The 15555-nt window shown below is 40.6% G+C and overlaps 1 protein-coding gene across 6 annotated transcripts in view; it reads right to left on the reverse strand.

Annotated features, from left to right (window-relative positions):
- Positions 1-10788: 10788 nt before the first annotated feature.
- Positions 10789-15555, reverse strand: part of si:dkey-151g10.3 (serine/threonine-protein kinase WNK3) — a 64573-nt gene continuing 59806 nt past the window's right edge. For 5 of the 6 annotated variants that reach the window (XM_048983031.1, XM_048983033.1, XM_048983037.1 and 2 more), the window contains 6 exons: positions 15469-15545; positions 15038-15375; positions 14724-14950; positions 14443-14538; positions 13909-14090; positions 10789-13733 (listed from right to left, as the gene is read on the reverse strand). In XM_048983031.1, the coding sequence (XP_048838988.1) occupies positions 13137-13733; positions 13909-14090; positions 14443-14538; positions 14724-14950; positions 15038-15375; positions 15469-15545 (1517 nt within the window). In that variant the 3' untranslated portion in view covers positions 10789-13136. The remainder of the gene's footprint in view (positions 13734-13908; positions 14091-14442; positions 14539-14723; positions 14951-15037; positions 15376-15468; positions 15546-15555) is intronic. The other variant, XM_048983032.1, reaches the window with a different exon arrangement.

The raw sequence follows: 15555 nt of genomic DNA on the forward strand, positions 1-15555 counted from the left end.
TAGACTGAGAGGCAAAATAAAGCAAACTTCCAACTTTAACGTTGGATTATTCACAAGGAAGAAAAGCATGACATGCAGACACCACTTAGAGCTGTATTCGATTTTGTAGTGGTGCTAGAATCATAGTGAATTGCCAAGTGATTAAATAGTTTTAAACAACCATGGATACTACCCTTTAATCTGTCCTTGATGAAGGGCTGTGTAGATGTGTGCAAACGACCAGAAGAGCTTTAGAAGCCCATGTTTTGTGTTAGCAATAAAGGTTTCTGCTAGTGGTACAGTTCCAGGTTTTTAATATAAAGATTTTCATAAAACTGTAATACAGTATAATGTGATATGAATACAAAAGTATTGTCAAAGCTGAAACACAAAATGTAAGGTTATTATTATTTATTTATTTATTTTAATTAATGAATTTGACCTCCCCTGAAAACATGCAGTTTATTAAGAAAATCCGCTAGGAAATCTAGAAGTTGTGCCATTTGCATATATCTTTGAAACTGTCGTTCCATTTTCACCTGTCTTTGAGATATTAAGACTAGCAATGTGCAATACTGTGCATTCATTAACGGACATGCACTTCACGGTGCCCAAACATCAATGTCAGTTGATTTAGCAGTCAAATAAGAAATGTTATTATCATAAAACTGTAGGTGTCACAAACATAAAAAGAAACAAAGTAGACGTAGCTGTTTTTACATCTTACAGAGGAGACAGTTTCCATGGTGAGACCATGCATTATGGTTCCTGTTAGTGTTATGATTATACAGCAGTTATGATAATATGAGGACAATATAAACCAGTGTTTCTCAACCCAGTCCTTGGGGGCACCCAGACAGTCCATGTTTTTGCTCCCTCCAAAACGTAGACAGTCCGGAGGGGAGCAAAAATGTGGATCGTCTGGAGGAGCCCGAGGACCAGGTTGAGAAACACGGATATAAACTGCATCCTGTGAAGAATTGAACAGACAGTAAAACTGTATTCTGAATAGAGTACTGTTGACAAACCAATTAAATGAACATCATGTTGCCTTTGTCTAAAAAAAATTATAATAAAAAAAATGAATGTTAATGAGAAACATCAGGAAAACATCTGTATTGAATTGGCTTGAGCTCTTTTTGGAGCAGAAAGTGAAACAAAAGAGAATTTTACAAAGATGTAACATCAATGTTCTGCTAGCACAGGTCAGTTAGGGTTCCCATACTGACTCCTGTCCACTATTGAAAGTACCTGGGGATGCAAGAATTGGATCTTGGATGAATGGAAGAAGGTCACCTGGTTTGATGCATCCTGTTTTCTGTTGCATCATATGGGTGGCCGGATAGGTGTCGAGGATCTATGGGATGCATTGGACCAACAAGTCCAATCCAGGTTTTTAATATGAAGATTTTCATAAAACTGTAATACAGTATAATGTACACATGGGTGTACATAGCTCCATACGCAGCAGGGCTCCATGCAGTGTTTGTCATGACACATCATCCAAATTATCTGTCATTTGTTCCATAGTAGCTCTTCTGCTGGTTTTTACCACACAGGATTGTCGTTACTTGCATCTTACATTGATGAGCCTTTACTGTCCAACACCCTGTTGACATTCCCTCTTTAGAGAACTCAGTAGACACTCACCATGCTTAATTGTGCAGTTAGAGACTAAAGGAGTGGACAGAATAATAGAATTAAAAATGTAAATAACTCATAGACAGGTTCCCAAATCATTGGCTGAGCTGGACAAGGGTAAAATGGTTTGCAGTAACTTATTGTAAAAGGTAGCATGATATTAAGTAGGAATGCCCTTCCTGATAACATTTAGCATCCTCTAAATATGAGATTGGATAACTCAAAAACCATTTGAAAGATCTTTTTCAAACTTTGGGCAGGCATTGTATAGGTGAGGAACTAAAACTGATAACAATTTGTGAGAGATTTCCCAAAACCGATAGTAATATTACTGGATACTAATATTTTTTAAAAGGGGGGCAGCTTTGACACTTGATCTCATTAAGATGACAACTTAATAACCATTTGATGAATATTTTTTAAACTTTTCAGAGGCATTGAAGGGGGGCAAAATGGAACTGATTAAATTTTGAGACAGATCACCCCAAAATTGCAATATACTACTTGGTGGCAGCACAGAGAAGGGTAAAAGCAGATGGTATTTGACATAATGAATGTCATGACTCAAAAACTATTGGATGGATCTTATTACTGCTTCAGAAAAACATTGTTGAAGACACTTGTGACCACAATAACTCTAAAAGTATTATACAGATCTTTTGAAAGCTTTGCAGGTACACTGGAGAGGTAACAAACAGAAAGTGGTCAAATTTTAATACAGATCACCCCAAGTAAAGCAACACTGCATAATGATAGAAAAAGAGGGTAATTTCAGACATTTTACTCCATTATCGTGATATCTCAAAGAGTATTTAACAGACTTTTCAACTTTTACAGACATGTTGTAAGGTTGAAGATCTTGACAAATAACTGAAGCAATGACAGCTAAGAGAAAGATGAGATGATTAAAAGCTTATCCTTGTGCACAGGATATATCTATTTGTTATTATTTACTCAATTTACCCTATATGATCTTTGATGGATCTTATCACTTCACAAAAACGTTATAGGAAGAAGAAAGTTTACATCTAAAAATGCACACTTTATCAGATCCAAAATTGTAACTGCAATGAAAGAGGCAGCAAAATTGGAACTGTGAACAGAGGGCAGCTAAGAGCAAAATTGAAGCTTGCAGCTGCCATACTGTATAGGGGATTTCAGAAGAGTGTGTATGTAGGCTTGTAACAATATTTTCTTTAGACTGCGGTACTTTCATTTGGCAGAATTAATCACATAGAGTGCTCCAGGGTCATTCAGATCCAAGCTCTGATCTCAAATGTGTGTATATGTATACACACAGATCAGCCATAACATTAAAACCACTGATAGATGAAGTGAATAATGTTGATCATCTTATCACAATGGCAAAAATGAGCAGGTGTAAGGATCAGAGCGAGTGTGATTAGGGTCAAATTGTAATGGCTAGACGATTGGATCAGAACATCTCCAAAACGCCAGAGTGTTCCCAGTATGCAGTGGCCAGCAGACTCAGTACCTAACAAAAGTGGGCTCAAGGAGGCCAACCAGTGAACCAGAAACTGGGTGCTGAAAGCTTATTGATGCGCGGGGGCAGCAAAGACTAGCCTGTCTGGTCCAATCTCACAGAAGATCTCACAAATTGCTGAAAACGTTAATGCTGGCTATGATAGAAAGAAGTCAGAAGATGCAGTGCATGACAGCTTGCCAAGTATGGGGCTGCATAGCCGTGGATCGGTCAGATTGCCCATGCTGAACCCTGTCCACTGCTGACAGTGCCTATAATGAGCATGTGTGTATCTGAACTGGACCATAGAGCAATGGAAGAAGGAGGCCTGGTCTGATGAGTCACGTTTTCTGTTAAATCATGTGGATGGCCAGGTGCAAGTGGTTTGTTTACCTGGTGATGAGATGGCATTTTTTTCTTTAGGAAAATGTAAGAATTACAGTTTGCACCCATCCGGTATATTGTGTGATTGCTCCATTGTACCAAAACAACAAACTGAACGCCTACAACAAATTGAGGAAAGGACATATATGTATAACTGGTATTACAAAAAACAAACAACTTACCTCCTTTGATCTTTAGACAAACACAATTACATAAAAAAAAAAACAAAAGAAAAGTGGTAGTCAGTTCCTACAACCGGGCGACCAAAGAAAAATGGCGACAATCATTGTCTAGATCAGTAATCCAGTCAAAAGTCAGACTGAAACACTTGATCAGAACCAAAGGTGCAAGAATAACAGTCATAATCTATTAAACAATGAAAAATCTAATTCTGAAGAGTCTGTAAATACAGAAATAATAATCACAGGCAAAAAGAGCAAAAACTGGTGTGTGCTGGTGTTTCAGGTTGTTTATATTCACCCTCGCCCCCCGACCCCCCCCGCCCCCCCACCCACACACACACACACACACACACACACACATACACACACACTCAAACAAACACACACACACTGACCTCAAATAAACTTCAATTATTAGATCAAACGTAACTATTTGGATTTATGTAGTACTGTTTTAGTCAGGCATAAGCAACATAAACGGCTGCTTAGAGCCCCCAAACCAGCAGGGGGCCCCGTTCCGATTTTCCCTACTTCGAAGCTCGAACGCGCAAAGTTTAAAAATGACGCAATGGTAGTTTACGTTTCCCGTTTACGAGATAAGAATGCAGCGTTGCAAAATAATGTTGAAATGAGTTTATGCTTATGGAGCAGAGAAGAGGAAAAAGTGGAAAACGGATCATGAGTGGAAAAAAATGCATTATGCTATGTTTCATGATAGTTTATGTGATCTTGAACATGTCTGCTAGCAAGCAGTACCTTGTTTAACACTGGTTATAGTATTAGTCCGCTATCAAGTAACAAATAAAAGACATTGTCAAACAGTACTTGCTAAACCGTTTTGGAAAATGTAATTAAGTCATAAAGATGATGAAGAGTATCACACAGAAAAATGCATGAAGCTGAATTTAGTTCCATATTCGGCCGTTTCTTATTCACCAGATCCAAGCCACCTTAAAAATAGGGGATGCTATTTCGACAGAATCCTGTAGAGGGCGCTGTGTATGCTCAAGGGAAGGCTCCAAGATTATTTTAGCCTGACGTTGTGTTATTACTAAGAGAATGGTAATACCCAGGGTTTAAATATAGAATGTTAACCTTTTTATTCTTTTTTCCCCCTCCACCACCCCCCCCCCCTCTGCGGAGGACTGCTTTATTGCTATTTATTTATTTTTATTTCCTCAAGAGAAGGAGAGGGAGAGAGAGGGAGAGAAAAGAAAAAAAACAGATAATCTGCTTCAATACCTGCTGATGAGAGAAAACAATAACCAACATCTGTACGAATCACAATGAACGTGTTTAGAAGCAACAGCTGATCAATACAGTGTGTGTCCTTCAGGGCCACCGTACTCATTGGCTTCCACAAGATGTCAAAAAAACAGGGTGCAATTTCTCACGCAATCTGAGCAGGACCTTTTATTAGAGGGGTATGATGAATTCAGAGATTTAATATGTACTAAAGGAAACGCATCAAACCAGAAAAGACGGCTGGCAAAAAGTGGCCGACAAATTAAATGTGTAAGTAGTTTTTAGTTACTGTATTTATCACTTGAATGTAGTGCTACATTTCCAATGTCTCATTATTATTTTATTGTCATAAATACAGATCATAGATAAGCACAATCAGGGCATGGGAACAAATTAAAGTGAAGTACGAGAATATACTTCAAACTGCTAAATATGACATAACACCAAAGACCTAACCCCTGCTGAAGAGCTGGATCTCCAGCAAAATGCCCATCGCCCTGTTTCTGAGGGAATTCCAGGGAGAAGCTCCTCCTCAGAGTCTGGGGCAGAATGCCACTTCGTTTCAGGTAAAGTATGAGCATCGCATATGTCTGTGCTCAGTGTGTGCTATACGTATGTTCACATAAGACTTGTGGTACAATTTACATATTTCCCTCATTTTTTTTGCTGGGTCAGTTACAGGGAATATCATATTTTTTGAACCTGCGTCTGACCAACAAGAAACTGACCAATGTGATGTACTTGATGGAGACAGACACTCTGTCTGAGCATTCATTAGGAGAAGAGGTAGATGTGTAAAATGTTAGAACAAACTCCACTGTGATCAATCCTCTGCGCTAATAGTGATATAGCTGTTGTGCAGTAGCCCATTGCCAGCATCATGTGCCTTCTGGAACACGATTGACATCAAGAAAAGGAGATGGCGATGTTAGTGGAGCGATTTGTTGTACTTTGAAAAGTGGCAAAAGGATTCAAAATGCTATTCTGTGTATACAGTGCAGAAAGAAAAAAATGAAGGCCTGCGGATTTTTATTTGCAGGAAAATGTGCAAACTCTATGCAAAAAAATACCTTCAACAGAAAACTACATACAGAAACTTGAAAATGAGAAACAATTCAGCAGGATATGGAACTTCATTACCTGAGAAAAACCAAACTCAAGTTGCAGATACAAATACTTAAAGCAATTGACAACACATTTCTCTCATAATTATATATATATAACTCAATTATGTTTTCCTCCTTATAGGCTGAAGGGCAGTAAAGTGTCTTTGTAATAAATGTGAACTTTGTGTAAACCAACTGTGTCATCTTTACTGAAAATATCAGGCCATGATTCTGTCTCTAGCAGCTCTGCCGCTGGGTTGGTCAAGGCGCACTGGCTCTAGGTCACCATCAGGCAGCAGAACCACCAGCTCAGGTTCCCTTGCTTTCTGATGGTAGCTATGGTGTGTAAGAGAACATGCAACAATCATGTCACATGCTCTGTCAGATGCAACCCTCAGGCTTTTAACCACTGAAATCTCTCCTTACGTTTGCCAAGGGTAATTTCAATTCATGCCCTCATCCTAGGCAGAGCTGCATTATATCGAGTGAGTTACTTTTGAATTTGGGTTACCTGTGGTGTCTTAATGTGAATGTGTTTTGTACTCCTTGTGTTTGTGTTTTTATGCCTAAGAAGTCTACTATCGACTGTATCCTGGGAATGAGGGTTCTCATCAAGCGCAAGTATTGGCACAGGTTCTTTGCAGCCTTTGTCGATTTTCGTAAAGCGTTCGACTCAGTTGATAATGTTGCCCTGTGGGACATTCTGAGACTTTGCTGGATCCCCCCGAAGACATCATGGCCATTGGTACTGTGACATCATGGCCATTGGTACTGTGAGTCCTATGCAGAGTGGAGGGAGAACCTCCGTGTTCTTCCCAGTTGATTCTGAGGTTCCCCAGGGGTGTGTTCTTACTACTATTCTGTTCAATGCTTGTATGTACTGGGTGCTGGGCAGGGTTGTGGAGTCATCCAGCTGTGTGATGTCCGTTGGTGAAGAAAGATTTACTGATCTTGACTTTTCCGATGATGCTGTCATCTTAGTGGAGTCAATAGAGGCTCTGATCAGGGAGTCTGAGTGTCTGGGATTGCAGGTGTCCTGGATAAAGACCAAGATCCAGGCATTTAATGACTTCTTAGGCACAGCCATCAGTAGTGTGTCTGTCTGCGGGGGGAATGTCGACCTTGTCGAGAGATTTACTGTACCTACCTTGGCAGCGACTCATGTCTCTGGTGACTCATCCTATGAAGTCAGCAGACGGATTGGAGAAGCATGGGGGGACTGAGAGGACAAAGGTCTAAGTCCTGGTGCTCCCTGTCCTGTCGTATGGCTGTGAGACATAGACACTATCCAGTGAGCTGAGACGAAGACTGGACTCCTTCGGTCCTGTGTCTCTTCAGAGAATCCTTGGGTACCGCTGGTTTGACTTTGTGTCGAATGAGCAGTCGCTAGAGGAGCCCTGAATGAGGCACATTACCTGCACTGTGAGGGAGCATCAGTTACGGCACTACGGCCATGTGGCATGTTTCCCTGAGGGTGATCCGGCTCATTACTGAGGACATGAGTGACTGGACCAGGCCAAGGGGACGCCCACGTAACACCTGACTGCCGCAGATAGATGGGCATTTCGAGAGGGTGGGACAGGACTGTGTGTCTGCCTGGGTGATTGCCGGCCGGGATCCTGAGGAGTTTCACTGTGTGGTGGCTGCAGCAACACACTGCATCAGCACATGCTCCCCAACCTGACCTGACCTGACCTGACCTGACCTGACCTGCTGAACCATGCCGGTAAAAATTACATGAATGCAAAAATAAAGCGTGTAGGTAAGAATGTGCTTTCAATAGCCTAGATAATGGATTTGTTATTTAATTGAAACATATAATAATAGTCTAATTATTTATATGGTTTTGAATTGGGCTGTCTGGAGGCTTCCGGTCAGAAATTCAGTCCCACTCCAAGCCTGACTACTTTGCTTCTTTTACTTAACTTGTTCCAAGTCAGACATTAAATTCAGTCAGACAAAACAGTGACCCTCTTCGCTGAAATTTTCACAAATTCTGAGCTTCATTGGTTATAATTAAAAGCTGAAATATTATCATATGGCAACAACATAATGTATTACAGACTGAACCCTTTGCCCAGGAACAGAAAAGCATTAACCTAAGTACTGAAAGGCTTTTCTAATATGTACATTTGTATTGTGCTGATGCGCTATAAAAATGCATGCCTGCAGTGTGAGATCTTTATTGTGAAATATAGTTTGAATTATTTAAGAAATCACATTTGCAATATCCATCCATCTATCCATTTTCCAAACCACTTATCCTACTGGGTTGCAGGGAGTCCGGAGCCTATCCCAGAAGCAATGGGCACGAGGCAGGGAACAACCCAGGATGGGGGGCCAGCCCATCGCAGGGCACGCTCACACACCATTCACTCACACATGCACACCTACGGACAATTTAGCAACTCCAATTAGCCTCAGCATGTTTTTGGACTGTGGGGGGAAACCGGAGTACCCGGAGGAAACCCCACGACGACATGGGGAGAACATGCAAACTCCACACACGTGACCCAGGCAAAGACTCGAACCTGAGTTCCAGAGGTATGAGGCAACAGTGCTAACCACTGCACCACTATGCCACCCCCATTTGCAATATATGAAATAATATTTTATAATACTGACTACATATAGAAGAAAAATGTTAGTAAGAAATATAATAGCCTTTATGGAATTATTTAAAAATAAAAGGACACATCAATTACTGAAATATTTTTTCATGTTTTTTTTATCAATATATTTATTTCATTTTGAGTATTATGGCATTCATTACAAACATCTTAGGCAGTTTTGTTTACCCTGGAATGAGCCAATATCTTTTGATTTCTGCTTCTGCTCCTTTTGATGTTTGGCAGATTCTGCATATGGAAATGATTTATGTGCTTATTTAAATAAGTTGCGGGAAAGTGAGATCCGATTACAAGCGGTCGGTCGGGACACATACAGAGACACATGTTAATATGAGGAATGAACAGGGCCTAGGAGTCAAAAAACAGAATCCTACCAGCAAATGGACATTTGGCTCTCTGAAGCTGAAACAATAAAAGTGCCGGCTCCACTACACCACTGACGTGTGATGTTTTTACAAGAGTAGGTAACACCAAAAGCTTCAGATTACATTACTGACTAGCTATTTTCAAGTTATACAGACAAACCATGACATCCCCCCACCCTCCAAAGTCCCTACATCATGTATTTAACTAGAGGTTAACCTACCTCATATGTGACCCATTGCCACGAAATGAGTCTTAAGTCGCACTGGTAGAACTGCACCCATAAGACTAATTGTGCAGTGACTACTTGCACTGCCACAAAACAAACCCACATTCCATGCTGGGCCTGTGCACATACGTTTGGGCGTTCCTAACTTTGGTTGATAGTAAACAGTATTTAAAGTGAATTTTTCAAAATGTTGGTAATCACAGATTTAATGATGCAATTGATATTTGAAATGGTAATACTAACTGTCAGGAATTTTACTGTGGTTTACCATGAAACCAGTAACCGTTTTGTCCCTACTTAAGATTCCAGTGTGGAGTCAATGTGCGTTTTAAAGTATGGTCCCATTAGTATTTGAGATTTTTGTATTTTCTTTCTCTCCCATTTTTTTTAAGCACCTGGAGGAAACCCCATGGCGACATGGAGAGAACATGCAAATTCCACACCCAGGGAGCCATGGTGGAGGCTCAGACCTTGGTCCCAAAAGTGTGAGTCAACAATGCTAACTTCTGCACCCTGCACTGTGTAAATGCAGTTCTCTTTTACCAATTTCCCATGATCAACCCTCTTCTGGTGGGTTTCTTTAGGAAAGGGCATTATGAATTACATTGTCTCATGCTTAGTATGCGCCCAGTCAAAAACCCTGAAAGCTTCAACCCCTACCGGTGCCCCAGTAACCATTGTCCCACATCATCATGGATTTTTATCACGGACCTCCTTAAGTTGCAGGGAAACACTGTCATTCTTGAAGTGATAGACCGGTTCTTGAAGATGTGCCGGTTCTTCCCATTGCCTAAGTTGCCTTCAGCTCCGGTGTTAGCGGAGGTTCATCTTTTGGGATCTCTTCAGAGTTTTTGGAATGTTTAAACATATTATCAGCAATCGGGGTCCAAAGTTGATGGCAAAATTTTGACACCTTTTGCCATTGAATATGTACTGCATTAAGTTTATCATCTGCTTATCATTCTCAAACCATTGGTTAATGTGAGTGATTTAATCAAGATGTAGGAAGGTTTGTTTGTGCCCAGAACCAAACTAATTGAAGCCGCTATCTCCCTTGGGATCCATAGGATCCCAGGTGGAATGAACTCTATAATAGAAGTATAATCCGTGTTTTCATCCCTGGTGGAAAGTAACCGGAATTGCTTATACTGTATAAGTGTGGCCCTACTTTTACGAAGTCGAAGACAGAGATAATAGACATAAATTGACAATAAGAATTACATTGCTATGAGTTGGGGGTGAGAGTTGAGCCGCTGGGCCTGCATGTGCAGCAATCATGGTCCTTTTTGGGAAAATATCTTGGAATTTTTTTTAAATTATTGTGTTAACAGAATCAAGGGGGATCAAACTGCCCTTTACTTTGACATCATTGAGGTGCTGCTTCAATTTCGGTGCAATTTGTCTCAAACTTTCATCAGTTCCTCATCTTCACCCGTAATCAAACTTTTTGAGTTATTGCACTAACAAGAAAGTGTCAGTGACAGCAGACCGGTCCCAAAACCATATGTATCGCCCACTCATGTAATACAATAATACACCATATAGCAATGTTTTTACATTTTTATTTTCCCTCTGATTTTTTTACACCGTAATTTCTTTCAATTAGTTACAAAACAGGAATTTAATTAGCTAGTTTTACAATGGCTTCATTACCAGCAATGAACATTTTGTAGTTTATTTTTATTACTTTTAAATCATTGGGTCTCAGATGGTATGTTTTGAAGTTACCAAAGAACCTCAGTAGATATCACTTATAACAGACATACTTTTCTCTCTCTTAAATTGTTCAAAATTAACCAGCAAAAGAGTTTTACTTAAAAGGTAGAATGAACAAGTCGAGAGACTATAGTGAACATAGTCCAGGGGAAACTCCAGAAGTAGAGCTGTGGACTAATAACTTATAGTTTCAGCACATCATCACAGATTGTAAATACTTATCAATACACAACTTTACAATTTTTACAGCCCCATTCCAAAATATAAAAATAATTAATGTCTTTTAAAATATTTTGGTAACACTTCAGAACAGGGTAAATTACCTCTTTCACTTTGAAAATCGTTTCAGAGCAGTACAATGGAAAGATTAATAGTTACCTAGTGAATATCACCTGGCGATCTTGTAACTCATCTCTGTTAGTAGCGATCTATGCTATTTGGAAACTGTGAGTTCACGGAAATACCATGAATAAATTATTAAGAAAAAAAAAATTTCTATTGTGAACAGGGATATGCTTTTCCAAAGATGAATACTGTAAACATCACGAAGTTGGGTGTAAGCATCACTTAGTCTTATCATTGCTGCTTCTGTTTCTTCTAAACTGTCTGTATTGCACAAGCCTTTTCATCATCCGTTTTTTCAAACTTATCTCACTATTATAATCCTAGAGGACAACTATTTAGTACAAAATGGTCAATATCTTCCAAATCACTACATCACAGTGTTGTGATGGTTCTTCTGAAAGAAGAAAAAAATACAGTATTAATACACAGATGATGTGTCACAGACTGGGAGAAAATCAGGTCTTAAAACAATTTGGAGTTAACCAACTTCTAAAAGATGATTCGTACTAGATTAGTATAAATTAAATCTGCCATATCTTCCACGTCTATTATGTGGATACAAATTTACTAAAGCCAAATAAGTAAAAAGAATACAAATTAATGGAATGTACAAGGAAGTAAAGGAAACAAAGGGCTCTGATTATGAATCAATGCAAATAATGAATTTTTGATTCATTGCAGATTATTTTTATCATTGTGTCCAAGCATGGAATCTACGCCATGATGATGTTACAATAAGTGAAAGCACCAGTACCAAATGGTTAATCTGAATTCAACTATGTAATACAGTTTATAACCCAGGCCTGAACTGAAATAAACTTGCCCTTTGTATGTAAATTCTTAGCTAAATGACCGTGTATTTAGTAGATAAAAAGGAATCCTTTCTTACCATTTTACAGAATAAAATAATGAAGATTCAGCTTAGGAAACGTTGTGTTGATATAAACTATAGGTGGGAATTTGATTTTGATTACAAATCTTTCCTAACACCGTAAACGGATCAAAAAATGTTAATAACCAGGCTATTGTTTTATTTTATAAAGAAACCTATTAACTTAAAATGATACCAGTTTTTAATGTAAAACATTATTAAAAATTACTATGCTGTGACTACGATAGTGCATCATGTGATTCTGTACATAAAAGGGGTTGCTAGTCAACGATATGCTGTAACTGTTTTCCGTGCTGTCATCAATATTCACACATTGTGCTATATTTATTATAAACGTCAGGGTGTAGTCCCAGTGTCACTACTCAGGAATATTTTACCAAACACACATAAATTAAGACAGCACAGGTGAAACTTAAACAACAGTTACTAATTGCACTTCTTTTTATTCATGTAGACCATTCAGTATAAGCATCACAATGTAAATTTCGATATATATATACTGGGGGAAATGTTTGTTCCTTCATATCTCTGATTAGAGTTCAGGCCCAAGTCTGTTTAGTATAGCTAAAAAAACCTTTACTTTTACACAGTTCCAAAAAGGACAAAAAATGTCATGAACACACACATACATACACACACACACACGTACACACCCATTATACACACTATTAATTTACATTACACCTAAGACCAAGGCACCTTCTGCATGCAGCCTATACAATGGCTCCTTCGTCTAACCATTTTTTGCTGTTCCACATACTCAAGTCCTCACTCCCCTTATTGCCTCAAGCGAATCATTATCTAGTCATTATCTCATCCATTGCCATGACCGTCACACACATGATGTGGCTCCGCAATGCTGTTCTGTTCTATCACTTGGCCAGCTCCTTTACATACAGCTCTCTTAGTCACACTCTGCCCTAACCCCCTAATCCCTTATACTACTGTTGCCCCAAAGGAAATGTTGAGGCTGCGGCTGTAGAGTGCAAAATGGCACTAGAAGGTAAAGCAGATGACAAACATGAAGATGATGAAGAGGAAGATGAAAACACCACTGTTCCAGTGCAACCATCAGGGTGTGAAGTAGTCCCAGAGCTGGGAAGTGCAGACATCAAAGGGGGCTTCTGAGGAGAGCTTGACTGAGTCTGTGGTTGATTCTGCTGAGGTAGGTGGGGATGTTCTGTCTGCAGCTGGGGCTGAGATAGCAGTGGAGCCTGTATCTGCTGCGAATTTGATTGAAGTGGATTTTGTTGTAATTGGAACATGTTAACTGGAGTCTGTTGCAGCTGGAGGTGTAACAGTTGAGGCTGCATATGCAATTGCTGATGCAGATCTTGCACCTCCAGAGCTGCTGAGTGTGTGTGCGCTTGGTGGTGCTGTCCTGGTAGTGGCTGTGTGTCTGTTGACCCCACTCCACTCCATAGAACCGGCACCCCTCCAACACCAATCTGAGGGGGAGACACAGAACAGCTGGCAACAGGTGCAGGGGCTGATGGGATGTTCGGGGGAACAGGCGTAAACCAACTAGAGGTGGTATTCTGTAAGAAAGACATGCAAAATGACCCAAACACAAAAATACAGGGAAGCAAAATAAGTACCGTTCATACCAACATCGAACTTCTCTAAAGCAGGAGAACACTTTAACTGTAAATGAATAAAATCATGGGCAAATGCTCCACATTTTGCAGTATTTTGAATTGCTTAGGCATTTACCTCAGCTGGCTGGCTCCAACCTCCTATTTCCTGCACTTGTTGAATTTGCTTAATCTGATTCAGCGAGGGTTTGGGGAGATTTGGACCTGTAGTCTCTTTGGTCCAGTCGTCCACCAGTTTATGCAAGTCATCCGTAAATGTGCTCTTCCTATTGTTTGAGCCCTGAGGTAAGGGGCTGGGGTCTAATGATAAACATCAAGGGAAGGGAAGGAGTTAATTCCATATTAGCCGTGTAAAAAGTTGATGTGTAAGTTCAGTAAAATTTATAAGGCTTGACGATCTTGTCAGAGCAGGTCAGTTTGGAATTGACTATAACTGACTTTGGTGGACATTTCAAGACCAAAAAGTAAAAATTCAGACCATGACTTACTTTCAATCAGTTGAGTACTCTATGACTGTGACTTTTTATACTTAGTTGGTTGGTTTAAACCAACTGGTTGAGATTTTTACTTTCTGGACCTGAATCATCCACCTCTGCTCTCAGCTCATGCTATATTGAGACCTGGCTCTGTTGTAATTGGCTTGGAGCCTCACCTCTCGCAGTTGTCGGAACAGGGGAGTATTCCGGGGGGCAGAAGAGGTGACACCTGCCCTCCTCTCCTCCTGAGAAGCTGCTGGACTGCTGGTTTCCTGTTAGGAGAAGATGAACCTGTCAAATGCAGGGTAAAGTCTAACATATATCTAGTACCCCAACTTAAGTCAGAAAAAACACATTTTCAACAAGAATAAACAAAACAAATAAATGGGGGACAAAATTGATGGATAGATAGACAGACAGTCAGATTGATTTATTGATTAAAAGTTTTAGTGTTAACCAGCATGCGTGGCTCCATTGTTGTCCATGTGTGAGTGGGGCCGGGGGCGGAGCTTGGCTTTTGTAGGGCGGGGCCTACGAGGGGACAGGATGGGGGAGATAGCTGGATGGTGCTGCGGGGATCGAGGTAAGGCCAGACGATGGTCTCTGAGGGACCGCAGCTGCCTGTAGAGTTCCTGCAGCTCTAAATTCTGCTGGGTCTGGAGGGAGACCACTTCCTTGATGTGCCTAAAGATTCGACACATCATCAGTGGACTCGTTTGATCGACTTTATAATTTGAGAATGTATATAAACCCCCGTTTTCCTTTCCTCACTTTTCCCGCAGGCGATGCAGCTCTCTCCGGAGGTCTGCATCCTCCAGCCCACTCCCATCGTCATCATCACTGCTGCCGAGAGGGGATGGGCAGTAACCCCTGAGCAGGACCGGGGGTGCTGGGGGCCTCTTTTTCTCCTTATCCCTGTCCTTCACTTTGCACCTCTTCTCCTCTGCCTCGTCATCAGGCGACACGGGGGAGCTGTCTGTTAGCCCGTCTTCCGCTTGACCTTCCAGCTGGCTTACGGAGAAGCGGCCAACTCGCCTCTGAACAGCATCCTTGTGCAGTGCAGGCGGCTGTGCTGCTGGTACCTCAGGCAGCTGGGGCACTGGAATTACCTGCGGAGTGTGAGATCGCAGTCAATTTTCATTCAAGTCAAAGAAACTGCCGTCAACTATACTGGTGATCCAGCGATATCAGCGGATGGTTACCTCAAAACGGCCTGTGGAAGAATGAGTTTGCACATGGGCTGTGACACTCTCCTCTTTTAGAGACAGGCTGCTGCTTTCTGAACATAA

Source organism: Brienomyrus brachyistius, chromosome 18 (genome assembly GCF_023856365.1).
Source record: "Brienomyrus brachyistius isolate T26 chromosome 18, BBRACH_0.4, whole genome shotgun sequence".
Taxonomy (NCBI): domain Eukaryota; kingdom Metazoa; phylum Chordata; class Actinopteri; order Osteoglossiformes; family Mormyridae; genus Brienomyrus; species Brienomyrus brachyistius.